Source organism: Chironomus tepperi, unplaced genomic scaffold (genome assembly GCF_022539635.2).
Source record: "Chironomus tepperi strain 1889 unplaced genomic scaffold, CSIRO-AGI_Ctep_v1 contig_93, whole genome shotgun sequence".
Classification (NCBI taxonomy): domain Eukaryota; kingdom Metazoa; phylum Arthropoda; class Insecta; order Diptera; family Chironomidae; genus Chironomus; species Chironomus tepperi.
In genome coordinates, this window is record NW_027226215.1 from 433120 (window position 1) to 451502 (window position 18383).

General features: G+C 32.0%; 4 protein-coding genes across 5 annotated transcripts; 3 read left to right on the top strand and 1 right to left on the bottom strand.

Annotated features, from left to right (window-relative positions):
• The first annotated feature begins 243 nt into the window (after window positions 1-243).
• LOC139086934 (kynurenine formamidase-like) lies at window positions 244-1527 on the top strand. The gene is made up of 3 exons (XM_070635580.1): window positions 244-379; window positions 611-968; window positions 1044-1527. Exons 1-3 carry the CDS (start codon window positions 271-273, stop codon window positions 1441-1443), a joined length of 867 nt encoding a protein of 288 aa, XP_070491681.1. The 5' UTR covers window positions 244-270; the 3' UTR covers window positions 1444-1527.
• Daxx (Daxx-like protein) lies at window positions 1525-4328 on the bottom strand. The gene is made up of 5 exons (XM_070635578.1): window positions 4175-4328; window positions 3257-4081; window positions 2870-3193; window positions 1996-2084; window positions 1525-1930 (listed from the first exon to the last, which is right to left on the bottom strand). Exons 1-5 carry the CDS (start codon window positions 4226-4228, stop codon window positions 1690-1692), a joined length of 1533 nt encoding a protein of 510 aa, XP_070491679.1. The 5' UTR covers window positions 4229-4328; the 3' UTR covers window positions 1525-1689.
• Window positions 4329-4355: 27 nt separating this feature from the next.
• On the top strand, window positions 4356-6184 carry ND-49 (NADH dehydrogenase (ubiquinone) 49 kDa subunit). Its single transcript, XM_070635579.1, has 4 exons — window positions 4356-4541; window positions 4661-4990; window positions 5049-5149; window positions 5204-6184. Exons 1-4 carry the CDS (start codon window positions 4444-4446, stop codon window positions 6079-6081), a joined length of 1407 nt encoding a protein of 468 aa, XP_070491680.1. The 5' UTR covers window positions 4356-4443; the 3' UTR covers window positions 6082-6184.
• A 1030-nt stretch (window positions 6185-7214) lies between these two features.
• On the top strand, window positions 7215-17635 carry LOC139086947 (tumor necrosis factor receptor superfamily member wengen-like). Of its 2 annotated transcripts, none has more exons than XM_070635606.1 (5): window positions 7215-7955; window positions 10170-10514; window positions 10631-10835; window positions 14287-14439; window positions 16585-17635. In XM_070635606.1, exons 2-5 carry the CDS (start codon window positions 10179-10181, stop codon window positions 16704-16706), a joined length of 816 nt encoding a protein of 271 aa, XP_070491707.1. In that variant the 5' UTR covers window positions 7215-7955; window positions 10170-10178; the 3' UTR covers window positions 16707-17635. The 2 variants fall into 2 exon arrangements, with proteins under 2 accessions (XP_070491707.1, XP_070491708.1); XM_070635607.1 differs by having other exon boundaries at window positions 14287-14408.
• Window positions 17636-18383: the final 748 nt, after the last annotated feature.

Consider the following 18383-nt stretch of genomic DNA (forward strand, 5'->3'; position numbering starts at 1 on the left):
ATAAGAAGCAATTTCATCTCTCGCTCTCTAAGTTAAAGGAGAGAATGATCATTCAACTTGAGGAATTTCTTTAGGGGCCGTTCTTATATTACGTTACAGAATAACGAACTTTTTTCAAAAATGAACAATAAAATTCTCGGAATTTCCATTGTTTACATGGAAATTACCCTTCCCCTTCACCATCCCCTCCCCCTCTGAACGTAATAAATGAACGGCCCCTATACGCAGTCTAGTTTTTATTTCCAGTTTGCTTTCAACCTTCGTACGATAATGTGTTCAACAGAGGAACTAGAACGGCAATATACACCGTCTCTATTTTCTAAGCGATTTGAAAATCGAGAGGAATTGCTGAATTATTTTTTAACTTTTTCAAATTCTAGTAAGTTTATGGCTAATTGTGCAAGATGTGGTCATATCTTGGATTAGATTTAACTCCTGGATTAATCTACGGATTAAAAATTTAAGCTCGGAATTGTTTTTTTTCAGTCAAAATTTGGATTATTCAATTTCTTGGGATTAACAAATTAATTTTTTATTAAATAGTCATAATCCATAACATCCATTGACTCTTGAATCTTCACTAAAGCACAAAGCTTCTCTTAATCCACAGAATCACAGGAAAATCGCTTAAAATATGACTGCCATTTGAATATTTCTTATGGACCGTCCGATCGTCAAAAGATCGATATTTATGGTGATAATCTACATCCTGATTCACCTTTATTCATCTTCATTCATGGTGGATATTGGCAGGAACTTGATAAAAATCATTCAAGCTTCTTCGTTGAGCCATTCATCAAAAATTCTATTCGCGTGCTTGTCGTTGAGTATGACTTGTGTCCAAAAGTGACAGTTGAGGATATTGTGGATCAAATTCAAAGCTGCTTCAAGTGGATCAGCACTTATATCAAGCAAAAAGATATTAAAAAGATTTCTATTGCTGGTCACAGTGTGGGAGCTCATTTACTGTAAGTTTTAAGACATTTAAGGATTTTGTCAATATTTTAGGGTCTGATAACAGTTTGGTGCCAATATCATTTCAGAGCATACGCACTCTCACCAGAATTTATGGATCAAATGAAGTCAGTGTCAATTGATGCATACTTTATATCAGGAGTCTATTGTATGAATGAACTGCGACACTTGAAGGCTGCAAATGATGGAAATATCTTATCGATAACTGATAATAATTGGAAGAAATTGTCACCGCTGTATATTGATTATTCGTACTTTAAAGACAATCAAATTGGTGTCTATATCTATGCTGGTGACTACGAAAGTGACAAGTTCCGGGAACATTCAAAATTGTTCTCAGAATCTTCAATAAAACCTTTTGTAAAGGAAGTGAAATTTTTGGATGTTGATCATTTTGACATCATTGAGAAGCTTGAATCTGAAGATTATGAGATAACAAGATCCATAATTGATAATCTTAAAAAATGAACTGATTTTAATCTTTTATTCAGTTTCTTAGAATATTTAAGAAAGTTCCAAGAATTGGACATAAAAAAAATAAAGTAAATCTTTTAAATATTTTTAACATAAAGTTCTTTTAATTTTTCATCGATACTTAAAACTTGTAAAGCATAGAAAATCAAACATCAAAAAAATACATGAATGCGGAGTCAAAACTATGACAAAAAAAAAAAGCAGTAAGAATATAAATTAATGTAGCATGTGCCAAGACTTTCAAAGTGAGATCGCTAAATCAATAACTGGTGTGTCGTTCTTCTCTCCATTTATATCACATTCGGTTTTTATATCGATTATAATATTTTTTGTTGGACGATTTTGTAATTCCTCATCGGCATCGTCTTTACTCTCAACAGAGCCATTTTCAATATTCTCCTTAGAATTACTTGATTCACCTATTTCTACATCGTTCTCATCGTCCTCGCCATTCTCGCCTCTAAGCTGTTTTGCTACATAGCTGTAAATATTTAATTAATGAAGTTAGTCAGGATGTTCATCCGTAGGATAAAATATTGAACTTACAATTGAAGAATTTCCTCTGTCCTTTTCTTATAAATTTCCTTATTCTTTTCCAGTTTCGTCTTAAGTTCAGGATCTTCTTTGGCGGGATCCTAAAAATATAACGAATTTTTGAATTTTAAAAGAGAAACGGTTTTTGGGAAAATCCGCTAAAAGCATGAACTGGAAAAATTTGCTTATTTTTTTGAACTACAAAAAATTCGTTAAATTTTACATCAATAACTAATTTGAGACGTTTTTAGGCGGAGTTCTCATTCACAATATAATTTATACAATATCAGCTCACACAATTCAACTATTAGACGCAATAAAATAATGCTCGAATCATTAATTAAGTGAAATTAATTTTGTAAACAATCCAAATATTCATAAATTTGATTTGTAATAATCGGTTGTGCAGGATCGATTAACGCTACTTTTTTATTAATTTTGTCTTATTAAGTGAGTTAACTTACTTAAAGATGACAATTATTGATAAAACTTAAATTCAGAAACGTAAGTTAATGCAACTTATACTGTCTATGTAACTAATTAAGTTAATTTTTAATTTTTTAGAAAATAATTTTTTCGATGCAGGATCGATTAACGCAAGAAAAATCAAAATTTCTCTTTATTAAGTGATTTATAGCATCAGGAAAGCACCAAAAGTTGTCAATTTGTTGTTGATACACTTGATTTAATACCTTAATGTTACTCTAAGTGCTGATTTAAAGAAAAATTTATAAAAAACCAAATGTTGGCACTTTTTGAACTTGGCGGATTTTCCCTTTTGAATATTTGAATAAATTTTGAACTTCGTTCTGAACTTTACCAATTTGAATTCAAAACGACGGTTAAAATTTAATCACTTTCACCAAATAATTTTGTGGATACTTACCTTATTCTTTCCAGCATAATGTTCGGCAGATTCATACAGATCATTACATCTCCTCTCCTTTAATAATTTCCCAACTTCCACAAACGCAAGCTGCGATATTGTCTGGATCTCGTCCCTTAAAAGCTTATATTTGTACTCTTTATTGCAAAAGTCTAGAAGCCTAAAAACATCATAGTAACTTGGAAATCCATTTTCTTTGTTGATTTTTTTCGATAGCCGCCGATTGAATTCTTTATAGTCAGTTCCTTTAAATTTGATTGGTTGCTTAATGATTCTATGGGCATGTGTGGATTCTCCAGTAATTTCACAAATTTTATTGTAGATCTGAAAGGATATAGCATGTTATGTTAAGTTCCTGACTTTATCGATTATTATTCTTCTACTTACTTCAACTGCTCTTTTTTCGTACCGAACTTTTTTCATATATGCTGAATCTTCTTCCTCGTCCAAATTTACCTCTGCTTCCTCGAGATCCTCAATTGCCTTCTTTAATTTTGTCAATGCTTTATTGAGCTTCCTTAGCTGATTATCCTTCTTTTCATCACCCGTCGTTTGAATTTCGTCAGTTCCACCATTCTCTTCACTTTTCTTCTCTGGTTCCTTTTCTACCTCTACTTTAGGTTGTTCAACAACAGTCACTGGACCACAATTCTTTCGTGATTTTAACTCATTAATGACATCTTGTAATTTGGAATATACAGTTTTGGGATCACGTAAAATGGCCAATGCTGTATCCTCAAACAGCTTTCGTAGATATTTTGACTGTGCATAATCAGGATGAACTAGATCGTAATATTTCATTAATTTGCTTTTAATTATCTTCTTCATATCACTGTTATTTTCTGATTTACGGCATGCATTAATGAATGCTTCTAGTTCTTTGGTCACTTCATTTTTATGCTTTTCCTTCTTTATGTCAGCACTAGTTGATGGAACATCCTCAATTTTACTCTCTTTTTTCGGTGACTCTTCACTTTCTGTTGATTTATATGTTGTGATGGATGTTGAACTGTCTTTAGTTACTAGATCCGATGTTGTCTCTTGACTACTGGATGTCTCGACAATTTTTACCTTCTTTTCAACTTCACCGATTTTTTGCGGTTGTATTCGTCGTTGTTTAATTGGTGGACAGTCATTCTCATTGGTCAAATCTTTCGGTCGCTTCCCATTCTGTGGACTAACTTGCGAAACTGACGTTTTTGACTTTGTTTCCTTCAAATTTCAAAAAATGTTACAAAACAATGCATAAAATTATAAACAATGAAATTATTTGACATTAAACTTGTTAATTTAATTAATCATTACCTGTTTAGCACATTCCTCGTCATCAGAATCAATAATAATTATTGCATTGTCCATTTTTAATTGTATTTCTTAATTTATTTCATTTATAAGATTTCAAAAAATAAGCTTTTTGCAGGTTTTGACAACAAGCTTTTCTACATTTTGTATCAAGGGTCGTGTATTCTACACACATCGTACCTTCTATGGTTGCTGAAGTTTTTTTTCGATAGCCAAAACAACATTCGTTCAATTGAATTTTTTATGTTTATTAAGTGATATAAGCTCTTAATATGGCTTATTCAATTTTAAGTAACATTGCACGTAAGACAGCAAGCTCCAATTTATCGAAAGCAGTACTTCAGAATGCCGGTGCTCTATACAATGCAAAGTAAATTGATAAATTTTAAATCATTTTTGTTGTTGTAATTTTTTTCATTGCATAATTTTCCATATTTTGATAGGATTTGTTAATTCTATACATTAATTTAATTCTTATTATGATTCAAGCCAAACACGAGGTGGTGCTCGCTGGTATCCAGATTCTGAATTTGTACAACAATTCAGCGGTGCTGTAATGTATCCGGATGAAATTACATCAAAATGGAAAGTTCCACCATACAATGGAAAAATGGCACCATTGCCAGAAAAGAATGTCCGTAATATGAGTGTTAATTTTGGTCCACAACATCCAGCTGCTCACGGTGTCTTACGTATGGTTTTGGAACTTGATGGTGAGACTGTCGTTCGTGCTGATCCTCATATTGGACTTTTGCATCGTGGTACAGAAAAACTCATTGAATACAAGACATACACTCAGGCATTACCTTATTTTGATCGGTATGGTCACTTCTAATTAGATCCAAGCTTCCTTTACTTATTTTTTTATGTTTTACAGTCTTGATTATGTCTCAATGATGTGTAATGAGCAATGTTACTCTTTGGCTGTTGAGAAGCTATTGAACATCGATATTCCATTGAGAGCAAAGTACATCCGAGGTACGGTATTGATATTTTCTGTTCTATGTCATGCTTATTAATGCTTATTTACAGTTCTGTTTGCTGAGCTCACTAGAATTTTAAACCACATCATGGCCGTCGGTACACACGCTTTGGATGTAGGAGCAATTACACCTTTCTTCTGGCTTTTTGAGGAACGTGAGAAGATGATGGAGTTCTATGAACGTGTTTCAGGAGCTCGTATGCATGCAGCTTATGTCCGACCAGGTGGAGTTTCTCAAGACTTGCCATTAGGATTGCTCGACGATATTTACGAATTCTCATCGAAATTCGGCGAAAGATTAGACGAGGTTGAAGATTTGCTTACAACTAACCGTTTGTGGATCCAAAGAACTGAAGATATTGGTATCGTCTCAGCTGAGGATGCTCTTAATTATGGCTTCAGCGGTGTTATGTTGAGAGGATCTGGCATCAAGTGGGATTTAAGAAAAACTCAACCATATGATGCTTATCATTTAGTAGAATTTGATGTTCCAATTGGAACTAAAGGTGATTGTTACGATCGTTATTTAATTCGTTGCGAGGAGATGCGTCAATCACTTAGAATTATTGAGCAATGTTTGAATCAAATGCCAGCTGGAGAAATTAAAGTTGATGATGCAAAATTAACACCACCATCAAGACATGAAATGAAAACATCTATGGAAGCTCTCATTCATCACTTTAAACTATTCACTCAAGGATATCAAGTTCCACCCGGATCCACATATACAGCAATTGAGGCACCAAAAGGAGAATTCGGTGTTTATTTAGTATCAGACGGTTCCAGCAGACCATATAGATGTAAAATTAAGGCTCCTGGATTCGCTCATTTAGCTGCAATCGATAAAGTTGGCAAAAATCACATGCTTGCTGATATCGTAGCCATTATTGGAACCCTTGACGTTGTCTTTGGTGAAATCGATCGATAAGCTTATTCTAGCGAATTGTAAGAAATATTCTTTTTTGTGTAAAGAAAAAACCTATTGGACACGTTTCATTAAATTAACAGAAATATATTAAAGGAAAAAAAAACAATAGATTAATTGCGTTTTATTGTGGATGCATGCTGTTGTGATTTTCAGAGAGAGTAACTAATTTGCGAGATTTTAAATTGAATTTTGGAAATTTATTAATTCTGTTCGATCTAATCGAGCAACTTCAGCGTACTTTTGTCGCAGCAATCAGTCTTTGATTACTAATAACGAACTGTTAATTAAATTAAAAATTTTTATCCGATTTAATTAATTAACGGCTTTTTAGATTTCAAATTTGTCAAGATCAAATTTTTTTTCAAATTTTTGAAGTTCAAAATTTAAATTTTTTTGAAAATCACGTGTTTGCTTGTGCAATCAAAAATTGTGAAAAATAATTAATTAAAGTATTAAGAGACAGTTTTTAATTCTTCAAGAATAATCAATACAAGAATAACTTGATGGAACAGAGTTAATGCTTTAAGATAGAACCTGCTTCGATGTTTGCTTGTCGAGATCTCGACCTAGGTAATCAGAGTTAGCAGGATTTCATGAATTCGGATTCCTAAAGACTAAAACAACTTCTAAGGTAGGTACTACTTAGGCTCTAGAGGAAACAGTTCATTTCTACACAACAGCTCGAGTGAGACTCGACTTCTCGACCACGCCTTTTCTATTTTAGGTCAAGTGGTCTCACCTCCTTAGTTACCGGGAGCTATTAACGAGCGTGTCACATTGCTCACTTTAACCGTCTGCTCTATACAGTACACATTTCACAGCTCTTATTGTTGTATTGACGTTAAAGCATTTAAATAGAAAGAATGAATAAATCCTTGATTAATCCAGCCTATAAACATCAAGATCAGATTAATAATTTATATCGCCTACTTAAGACGATCGAGTATTTACATAGTCTAACAGCAAAGTGTTTTATTGTATGTGTGACTACCCGAATGCATGTCGAAAATTTCTGTTTACACTCTCTTCCCTTTTTCATATACATTTTTTTTCTTCTTTATGCCTGCGTTACTCAAAAAAAAAAAATCACAAAACAGAATTGAAAAGATTTTTCAGTTTTACTGAGAAGTTGAAAACGACAAGACGTGTATTCTCGTGTAGATCAGTATTAAGTACACTGATCGTTTAATAGAAAAACGTTTGAAGCTCATTATATATGAGAGATACACATAAATTTTTCTATTGAGATAGAAGTATAAATCTGTAAACGAAATACGATTTAAACACTTGTCAACTTGAATGAGACAAATCGCTGATTATACAAAATTCACATAAGAAGGCTATGAGAAAAAGTGTTTTTGTGAAATAAGAAAGTGATTATTTGATGTTTATTGACGGCAAAGATAAATTGCCGAAAAAAAGCGAAGAAATTTGTTACCCGAAAAAATGAAATATTGCTAGACATCAACTGGTCAGGCATTCAGTATATCACTGTCAGTTGACGATTTTAAGGTCAATTTTTGACAAATTTTACAAAGAAAAACAATTTTTGATTAATGAGAAATTTTCTTAAGCAAACTTCCGATCGATTCTTACAAAGACGTGACTACATTGAGTATTTATAATATAAATTCTGGACATGTTAAAGTGAAAAAAGTTGCAATATCTGCAAGACAAAAGTGTAAAAGTGCCTTTTATGGTCAGTTAATTATAAATTAAATTCATAAAAAAAAGAAACAAAACTGCATTCAAGAAGAAATATTAAGTGAGGAGCTATAAAAATGTCATGATAATTGGATAAAAATTGCACATTTAATGATTTTAAACATTATACATTGGATTATTAACGTCATGGATAAGAATGCACAAAAAACGTAAGTAAAGAGAATTTACCGCCTCGAAAATTCCTTTTCATCTCTTTGCGGCTTGATTTACGGGCTTGATCTTTAAGAAGCGATCAGGTTTAGCGTTCTTGATAATGTTTTATGTGGTTTTAATGCTTGGGTGGAACATAAACAGGAGTTTTAAATGTTTAAGCTTATGATTACATCATAATAACTCACTGGATCTTAATCTATGATAATTCTGAGCATAAAGATTCTTTGAATGTGAAGCATTCGTTATAACATTCATTTGAGATTTAAATAATATTTATTGTACATAGTTGGACACCCCTTTTCATACAAAAGTTCATTCAATCTGTTTTTGAACTTCGAAGAATAAACATCATTGTAAATAATTACATTTAAAATCAATTCAATTACAATTGAAAACGGTATAATAAAAGTTCCAACTATAAGTCACACGGAGTTTGAATTCCTCCGCCTTCGTTATATCTTACAGATTTGTACACAAATATTCAAAACAGTTTAGAAACCCTAATTCTATTTAGAATTTCAAAAGAACACCGAATTCCAATGAAATATTTGTTTAAATTCAACTCATGCCAAAGGATATCCCTTTAAGTCGAAAACATATTGCTTCAATCAAGATAAACGGCATATCATTCACCTGAAATCTCTCCTTCTCAAATTTTAATTAATCGCATTTTATTTAAAATACTTTTTTTTGGGAATATTTTCTCGTAAATCGTTGCATGTTTTATTGCTGTGCTGAATATTCCTCGAATGTTTATCTCACATTCATCTTATTAGAGGTAGTAAAATACATCTTGTTGATTGTGATGAAGGAACTGAAATTAATTTGATAATACTGAAATTAAGAAAGAATTTTAAAGGAATTTCAAGAAGACATTAAATGAGGACGTAAATTTTAATTTGAAATGCGGCGGTGGCGATCCATTTTGCTAAACAAATTTACATGAGAAATATTTTTTTGTGTATCATTGTAATTTATTTCTCTGCCAACTCATTACGATGAGAATAAAATTCCTCGTGCTCTTCTTTTCATACGAAATAATCTGTGAATGTTCTCAAAATGTCACGCTTTAGTTAAATAAATACGTTTTGATAGTAAGTGACCATATGATTGAGTGTAAACAACAAATTTAGCTCTTGTTATTTTAATTAAAATTCATGTATTTTTTGACTATGATGTATGTGCGTAAGATCACAAAATAGGCTATTATTATTTCACAAAATGAAGTTTTTTGATTTATTTTGAAGTTATTTTGTGATTTATTTGAGCTAACGTATTTTTAACGGATTTAAATTGTTTGAAAAATTTGAAATTTTTACGTAAAGTAATACGTACGTATTTTTGGAGTTTTATGTAAATGAATTTATTTTAAGTGCTATTTTTAAATCAAAAAATACTGAAATTCGCATTTCTCGATAAATAAAAGTTTGATGGACGTCAATCTCTGTTTACCAAAAATTCAAAATTATAAAGCACACATTGAATAATAAAGAATCTCTGCCAAAACTGCATTAAAAATTGAAGATAAAAGTTTTTCTGATTTGTATTCTCACTGCAGTATAATCATAATCAAAAATCGACTGCACACACAATATTTCATAAATTAGCAGTCAGCATAACAATCTTAAACAACCATTTGACATTAGCTTAAAAATAAGGAAATATTAAATTCTTCGAATCGCTGATAAAACAATAAGAATACTTTATTATTTTGAGGTTCACTGCACTGACTGTGCTGCATTAGTTAGTTGGTGTTTGTTATTAAACACTTTAATGTGGGTTGTATATTTATGGAATCAAAGAAGCAAATTCTTGTTTATAAAATTTCATTTGCCTAAAATCTTAAAAAGCTAAAGTCAAAAAAAATTGCATTCGATGCATATGATCGTCGTCGACATTATTATGATCGTCAAAGCTAGCATAGCTAACTTCGAGGAATACCAAATGAGAAGTGAGAGCATGCGAGTCATAAATAATTAATAGAACGAGGGGGAATGAGAAAAAAATAATATATAAGCAAGTAATTAAGCAATGAAAGAAATTTCAATAAATTGTTGCTTCCTGTTTTTTTTTATCCAATGTTTGCTTCTTCCTCTCCTTTTTCTTTACATTTTTAGTGGCGCAAAGTCATAAAAGCCACACAAAAAAACATTACATGCACAATTTAAAACCACAAAATTAATTGATCGTTGTTTATACTTTATTTACAGAATATAAAAATGAATAAAAATGTAAGCGACAACCGACATCGAAATAAAAGTCATCGAATGTCATCAATAAATTATTACCATTTACAAAATCATCACATCACCATACTGTATATAGTATTAATATCACTAATTCCACTAGTATTAGGAAATTCAATATGCACACATCACGAATATTGGGATTCAAATTTAGATGAATGTGTGCCATGTACAAAATGTAATAGACATCAAATTGTTATCCGTCCATGTCAACGACATTTAGATACAGTATGTCGTCCAATCAATTCGGTTGATATTGATTGGAGTAAGTCTATGCTGATGGCGACAGATAGGACGGCTCTTAAAAAGGTAAGCATTTAAAAATTCCTAAGAAAATCTCCAGGAAGCACCCTTTACCATAAACTTTCTGATTTATGTCCATAATAAAAATTAATTCGATGACTTTTTTTTTTAATTAAATGTAGGAACACCACCGTGTAATGAGTACAATGGAATCATTTTCAGCCGAGGCGGCTGAATCAAGGGAAGAAGAACTCCTGTTGTGGGATTGGCAGCTCATAACATTAATCCTCGCAATTATTGCCTGTCTCTTATTCTTTATTGTTACTGCAATCATTTCCATTAATTATGTACGTCAATGGCGAAAAATCAAGAAACAGTTTGACACTGGTAAGTTTCATTTCACTTCTGATTTATGTTTATTGGTCTCCGATCCGTAAAATATTTCGCAAAGTAACCAGATCAATATCATTGAGATTTAAAATGACACTAAAGCAGTGGTGAGCAACCTGTGTGCTGCGACTCACTTGTTTGTTGCTAAACCTTTTGGAAGTGTCATAAACTGTATGCGCTGTGCGGTTTCAGTCAAGGCTTACCACTAAGATGTGCCCCAGCACACAGGTTGCCAACCACTGCACTAGAACATAAAAAAATTTAATGACAAAGGAGGTGTGGAGAGAAGTTTTAATGACTTTTCATCAATCATGATTCTTAAAATAAATTAATGTCCACTTTTGTGGCTCTTCTGAGTAGGAGATAATTTTATGTTAATTTTTAAACCTTTTTATTTTCGTACCAAAAAATTAAGAATTTTAGAGGAAGAAAAGACCGCAAAAAAATAAGAACTGATTAAAATTAATTCGAGAACGTTTAATAAATTGGTGCTAAATAACACAAATTGACTAGCATGTCATGATATTATGCAAATTTAATTACTAATCTTGAAAAGTAAAAATTGATCCGAACTGAGAATGGTTTTATGGGGATGGAAATGATTTGACTTCTAAAATGATGCATTAGAAATGCAAAGCCTGCTTAATATGGTTAAGTTTTATGGATTATTTGATATTGAAGGAAGGATTCAATGCTAAAGAGTCATATCAATAACAATGATCTAATTCCTGAGTTGTGTAGTGTGAATCATGATATTTTGAGATAGATATCACCTTAAGCTAGCTCTATCGCTGGTTACCTCTTGCCAATTTCTGATTCCTGGTGCAATACTGTCTCAATCGGCAGTTTCCTTCAATTCTTCAAGAAATCAATCAATTTGTTCCGAAAATCATTAAATTTTATATTACTAGATCAGATCCTGTCTAGTCATAAACTGCTCGGTCCATAAAAAAACCTCAAAAATGATCCAATCAATTAACAAATCCCCACTTTTATCTAGCAAATCTCTAATTATTTCTTTAGATCTGAAAATGTCTAAAATATCAACGACGCCAATCGTCTCATACCATTCAACACTCAATCAACTGTTTAACAACTCAACGTCAGTATAGTTTTCGGTATCAAAGATTTTTTTCATCTGACGATTTATTCTGCAAATGTTTTTTTGACAAGGGAGAAAAAGAATCAATGATGAAAATCGTTGATGTGCTGTTTGTTATTCTAACAGAAATTTTCATGCTTTCTTTTATTGTTTTTGCGCATTTGAATGCCTTTAAAAAACTGTTCATTTAATTTTCGTCGGTTTAAATTAAAAAATATTTCATTAACTTCCTTCCTTCCTTTAAAGAAATTGTAATTAACTGTTACTGTACCCCACTTTTTTCACTTCCGTTAGATGACATGAAAAATTACTTGAATTTTTCGATATTTTTGAGGGAAAAACTTGTTGATATATCTATGGGAAATTTCTCAGTTTACACTATTTTAGTATTTAAAATAATAACCTGCTGTGGTGCTTACTGATTTATATAAATTAGGAAGTAATTCAAACTCTTTGTAAGTTATGATCAGTTCTTTAGCTTTCTAATTGTTATTGGTAAACTCAAATTAATATTCGAGCAGCACAACGAAGTTGTTATGGCACAGCTACTTCATTGTGTTAACGGCAAGATGTGAGGATGTTCTGGCAGCATTGTAAAGGCTGCTTTGTCCGTTTTCTTAACATGCCGCTCAGGTTACTTAGTTTCCTGGATATGCAGTTCAAATGTAATACATTGCCTTCCTCACTCATCTCTTGATGTCTTTCTTGATCAGCTAGTTCCTGTTTGCCAATATCCAATCTCAAACAGCTTCTATCTATTTCTGATATAACTCAAAATGGCAATGAGCATGCTCAAGGTAGTTGTATCCTAGTTCCTTGTATGGTTAGTTTCCTAAAGTTCATAACTGAGCTGTTCAAATTGTCCAGTAGTGTCCCGACAAATTTGTTTGAAAATTCTCAAAACCGTATGCCGTATGTTTTTTCGGTTGCTTAACATTAAGATGCGCCATGGCACAATAAAGTTGAACAACACTGAACTACCCTCAAGTTTAAGAATTCTTAGGAAATTAATCAACAAAACAGATGTCGAAGCCAAATTAAATTCTCCACAGTTCATTAAAACCCGATTAAAATTTGTATAAAATGTTATACTTCACAAGAGCCAGCAGAAAAAAATCCATACAGTTTTTAATCGATTATTGGCGAACTCAATCCGACTTCAACCTCTGATAATGAATTTAAAAAGTTTATTGACTACTTTAAATTGAATAGACAACGTAATAGCCAAAAAAAAAAAAAATAAATAACCGACAAACACATTCCAATATAACTCCAAAAATTAATTCTAGAATAATCTGGAACTTAAAATTCATACAAAATATTGCATAAGTCATTTAAATTCGTTTTTATAGCCACCGAGGTAATAAATTAAAAATTTCATGAACATTTGTCTTCAAACAAAAGATGCACAGCGACCCGATAAGGAAGTCTATTGTCTCTATTCAATGGAAATCTAAATCCATCAATTAACAACTTTTATGGACAAGAAAATTATTCTTAGCCAAACAGTTCTAGAATTTGAAAATAAAGCTGTCACACAAAGGAATGAAATGAGATTTTTTTTTTCGTCATAATTAAAACGAAATTATTTTTTTTTGGGAAGGCTGTTATGTAATAACAGGAAACTGAATGTGTTTTATGTCTTAAATTAAAAAAGAAATCCAACTGTGTGTAGAGAAAGAGTTGAAAAAAAATTTATCTCTGGGATGTGACAGGAAATTGATTGAAGGTGGATTCTTTCTGACATGTTCTGTGTAGCATTTTTTTGGTACTTTTTGTGATGGGGAGATGCTGAGATATGAGACAAATGGTTCATTTTAAAAGATTTGTAATTCTATAAATTAACGGTTTTTTGAAATTTGAATTTTGAACTCATCCAAGTTCAAATTTTGAACTTCATAATTTATTAGAAAAAAAAGTGGGAAAAAGTATCGAATTTACGGAAAAAGAATCTTGTAAAACAACAGGAAGAGGCATAAATCTAATAAAACAACAAATCCCTAAAAAACAGAAGCATCGAATAGCTTAAGGCGGTTGACAATTTTTTGGCAAAACATCGTAACCAACTCTCTTTCTGCTGTTTCGTTGCTACACATGTTTTCAATTACCCATAAAAGAAGAAACGAAACCTTCTTGTGGCTTTAATTCATTAAAGAAAGATAAGAAACTGAAAATATATCGTTAGAATTTATGAGTTAATGATATTGCCAAACATAAAGCAGAACAGCACAAATATCAAATTCTCGTACACATATATCAGGGCGGAGATCAATTTACGGTCAAATGGCACAAACATAAAAATTATATTTAAATATTAATTTCTCTTTTTTTTTCTTCTTCATACAGACATTGAACATTTATCACAGCAACTAATGGCAAGACTGGCAAATCCACCAGCAGAAAGTGCAACAATATTCATTGACGATCCATCGTCGAGAAATAACTGTTTGGGACCGAGACAAATTGAAGTACGTTGTGTTTATTTAGAAGATCTTATAGGTAAGATTTTGTGGTATTGTGTATGCTAACTCATCTTCATCATACTTTTTTTGGCAAATTAAAAGATTCATAAAATTCATAAGAGTTTGTTCCTGTTTACTGTCAAATGCATGAGATATCGTCTTTTTATCTGTTTTATGTCTGTATTTTTGAGATATATTAAGAATGCTAATTTTGAGAGTTTGAATTGTAAATTGTAAATTATTTTTGTGAATCTGTGCTTGATATGTAGCTATTATTGAAAGCAATTTTGTCCGCTAAAAGAACATTTTCAAAAGTTCAAAAATTCAAATCTTTGTTTACAATTTTAAATTTATTGGTTTTTCGAAATTGAGCCATTCTGGACATAAGTGCTAGTCATATTATCGATCTTTTGTTAGTATAAAACTCAAAGTTATGTGTTTAACATGTTAGAAGCTTGTAAAATGTCAGGAAAGTACTTTAATTTACAATTTTTCTACAATTTTGTAGAGTTGTACTAAAGTTTGATTGTACTAATTTCACGAATTGAAAAAGTTGGCTTTGATGTTTACATTGTGTACTAAAGTAAGATTGTACTAATTTTAAAGTTTGTACTAAATTAAAAGATTCGTTACGACTCAAAAGCAGTTGGTTTTAATATTTAGTTGGCTTTGACATTAAGTACTAAAGTTATATTGTACTAATTTTAAAATGTGTACCAAATTAAGAAAATCGTTTCGAATCGAGATCAGCTGCCTTGATTTTAATAAATAATCAAGATAATTTTATTAAATACCAAGAAGAAAGCGAGTGTATCCATTACTCATAGACATCTTCTAAGTATTTAAATTTACGACACTATTTTCCACGTAATAAATACCAGAGTAAGCCACAGGAAACATTATTGAAAGAATAATAGCAGGGTGGGTGTAGTAACGTGAACAGGGTCAGTAGCTTTATCCAATTGTAAATTTTCTCCTAATTTATAAATCGATTTACAAAAAAAAAGAAATCGAGAACTCCAACAAAATTAATTTCTTGTTGAAATATCAAAGCCACAGATATTCACATGAAAAATATCATTTTAAACATCCATAAATTGATTCCTTTCCTTACTGAGAATTTTATTTGCAGTTCATATTTCTCATTTAACACATTTAATTTACGTTATACTATCTGGCTAATGGAACTGTCAAGTAATGTGCGATTTACAATTTCATTTCTCACATCTTCTTGATGATCAGTCTCAATTGCGTCCAAAAATACAGACGCTGTCAAATAACAATAACAAAAAAAAAATCAGCTCTTTTTGCTCATTGTCATAATTTAGTCACGTAAGAAATCGTCTGCATGTTAAGCATAAGAAAAAATTATTGTGAATTTTTATATTTATTTTTTTGCTTAATTTTTTCTTCCTTACGTAATGGAATTCTACTTGAATATGGAAAAATATTTGGCAAATGGATGGATTGTAATTTTCCATAATTTTTTAATGCCCATTTTGCGTTGTTATTGAGGAACTTTTAAAAATTAATTCTGCATGCAACTTATGTTAAATGTAAAAGTTTTTTGATTTATTACCATAGACGATAGTTTCATAAGGCATAAGCCCGAGCAGCACAAATTGGTTAAATGATTTGAAAATCTGACACCATGACAGTGTCACGCCGGTCAAGTGACCCATGTCAGTGTGATCCAGACTTGGTGCCAGATTCGGCTTAAATCCTGCAACATGTCAGAGACTGACTTAATGTCGGGTTCGGCTTAACTCCAGTAATATATCAAGTCACCATGCCAGCGTGACTTTGATTTGATTTAAACCTAATCCAGCATCAAGCCCTGGTCACGCCGGCATGGCGAAACCAAATCCCGCATCGTGTCTGAGTCAAACCTGCCTAGTGCCCCATGCTATGCATGCCTTGACCTTGACTTGATCCCGAGTTCGGTTCAAATCCAGCACTATGCCGGAGTCATGTCAGCTTGGTCATAGATTTTGCCTAGCCTAACAAACTGACTTGACCATGGCTCGATGCTAAGTTCGAATAAAACCCAACTCCAAGCCTCATGCCAGATTTTAGATCAATTAACCGACTTGTGCTATTCGGGAAAGATTTCATTTTCTAACTCATTAGATAAAGAAACTCTAATCACGTCCGGTATTTTTTTTTATTTATTTCATTGCAGCTGGAAAGGAGTCATTAAAAGATCCAAAAGGAAACGTACGAGTGTCAAATAGTCCAGCTGGAAATGTATACATAGAAGATAATGAGAAACGTCACGTCATTGTCGGCCACAAGCTCATTTAAAGTGATCATCTATCTACAAGTATATATAGTGACTTAACACATCACTTTCCATACATATTGCATTGATTTGTGTAAGAAAATGTTGATGCCAGTCAAAAAAGTCAAATGTAATTAAAAGTGAAAGAATTGAGTGATGCCAAACAACATTCGACTTGCATCTCTTATTTATGTATGTATAGATATTGTATGCAGCATGTGAATAATGTACATGTGTCTCAACTCGACACATTACAAACAAAACAGATGGTGGCAATAGAACTAAATGGCAATAAAACAAATTTATTTACGAAATATACACAAAAAAATAAAATAACATGACAAGCCTGTATACGAAGCAAGATGCATACAAGAAAAAAAAAAAAAAAATGAAAAATCGCATCAAATCGTGTAAAATAATTCTTCATTGCATTCAAGTAGCTAGTAGCTGTAAATATAGAGATATGATCATTATGCAAAAATATAATTGTGTACCGAGTGTAGTTTCTAATCAGATGATGAAAAATTTCATTCATAAAAATATTTAATTGAGAGAAAGATTTATGTACAGGTGCGGTTGTACAATAAATGCTGTAAAATGTGAATTATAGGAGTTAGAGCAGTGGTGCGCAACCTGCGTGTCGCGGCACACTAAAGTGTCGCCAAAATCTCTCAGAGATCCCATGAATCGTTTGCCGCATGCGGTTTCTTACCACCAAGGCATGCCGTGAATAAAAGGTTGTCCACCACTGACAACCTGTGTGTCACGGCACACTATCGTGTCGCCAACATTTTTTGAAGATGCCATGAATCATATGCCGTGTGCGGTTTCTTACCACCAAGGTGTGCCGCGAACAAAAGGTTGTTCACCACTGACTTATAGGCACGACCAATTTTTAAAACACAAAAATGAGATGTAAAACTTAAAATAAATTAATTCTATATAAATTAAATTATACTTTTTTATTATTATTATTTCCAATTAGTTTGTCTTGTTGAAATCGTAAAAATATAGGAGGTTGTTCAGCATTAACTTTCAGGTTATGTCGTTAAATGAAAATATCTTCTGGGATATTGAATGTCATTTTATTATTGCTGATGAAAAGTATTTAAGGAATTTTTATGAATTATTCAAAAAAAAATTAATAAATGATAATGGACATTTTATGATTCATTAAACGTCTTGTGCAATAATAAACAGCACGTATCCGTTACTCTTGGAATTGGAATTTTTATTGCTGCGATAGGTTACACAGGTGAGATAATAAATTGCATTTATGCATTCTGAGTTTGAGGGCAGACAATTTGTACGAATTAGGTGACAGGGTCAACAACAGAATCAGATGGAAAGCCTTTTATTGTGACCTAAGTTCCACATATATTGGACTCTAAGTTAAAAAAATTATGTCACAAACCAGTGTTGCTTAAACAATGTGCCGCGGCACAATAATGTACTAAAGAAATGTTTTAAAAATGCCATATGAGGTTTTGGTCGTGGCTTACCATGTAGGTGTGCCGTGATACACAAAAGTTTGAACAGCACTGTCATAAGCAGTTGATGTTAAGTCAATTTAAATGCGAAACGCTCAATATGAAGGTGGAGGGGTTGAGGTTATTGGCAACAACCCTTCAGAGCTCTGCCACTTGAGGATTGGACGCATCCTTAAAAATTGAAATAAAAAAAACTTAAAGTTGACAAAA

What these genes read in the sequence shown, in the direction of transcription:
- LOC139086934 (XM_070635580.1), top strand. Translation starts at nt 271, where the DNA reads ATGTGTTCAACAGAGGAACTAGAACGGCAATATACACCGTCTCTATTT. An exon ending in TTTAACTTTTTCAAATTCTA is followed by an intron (nt 380 to 610) that starts GTAAGTTTATGG and finishes CTTAATCCACAG; the next exon opens with AATCACAGGAAAATCGCTTA. An exon ending in AGTGTGGGAGCTCATTTACT is followed by an intron (nt 969 to 1,043) that starts GTAAGTTTTAAG and finishes ATATCATTTCAG; the next exon opens with AGCATACGCACTCTCACCAG.
- Daxx (XM_070635578.1), bottom strand. Translation starts at nt 4,228, where the DNA reads ATGGACAATGCAATAATTATTATTGATTCTGATGACGAGGAATGTGCT. An exon ending in ACGAAAAAAGAGCAGTTGAA is followed by an intron (nt 3,194 to 3,256) that starts GTAAGTAGAAGA and finishes ATATCCTTTCAG; the next exon opens with ATCTACAATAAAATTTGTGA. An exon ending in ACAGAGGAAATTCTTCAATT is followed by an intron (nt 1,931 to 1,995) that starts GTAAGTTCAATA and finishes AAATATTTACAG; the next exon opens with CTATGTAGCAAAACAGCTTA.
- ND-49 (XM_070635579.1), top strand. Translation starts at nt 4,444, where the DNA reads ATGGCTTATTCAATTTTAAGTAACATTGCACGTAAGACAGCAAGCTCC. An exon ending in GGTGCTCTATACAATGCAAA is followed by an intron (nt 4,542 to 4,660) that starts GTAAATTGATAA and finishes TTATGATTCAAG; the next exon opens with CCAAACACGAGGTGGTGCTC. An exon ending in GCATTACCTTATTTTGATCG is followed by an intron (nt 4,991 to 5,048) that starts GTATGGTCACTT and finishes TATGTTTTACAG; the next exon opens with TCTTGATTATGTCTCAATGA.
- LOC139086947 (XM_070635606.1), top strand. Translation starts at nt 10,179, where the DNA reads ATGAATAAAAATGTAAGCGACAACCGACATCGAAATAAAAGTCATCGA. An exon ending in CAAGAAACAGTTTGACACTG is followed by an intron (nt 10,836 to 14,286) that starts GTAAGTTTCATT and finishes TTCTTCATACAG; the next exon opens with ACATTGAACATTTATCACAG. An exon ending in TTATTTAGAAGATCTTATAG is followed by an intron (nt 14,440 to 16,584) that starts GTAAGATTTTGT and finishes ATTTCATTGCAG; the next exon opens with CTGGAAAGGAGTCATTAAAA.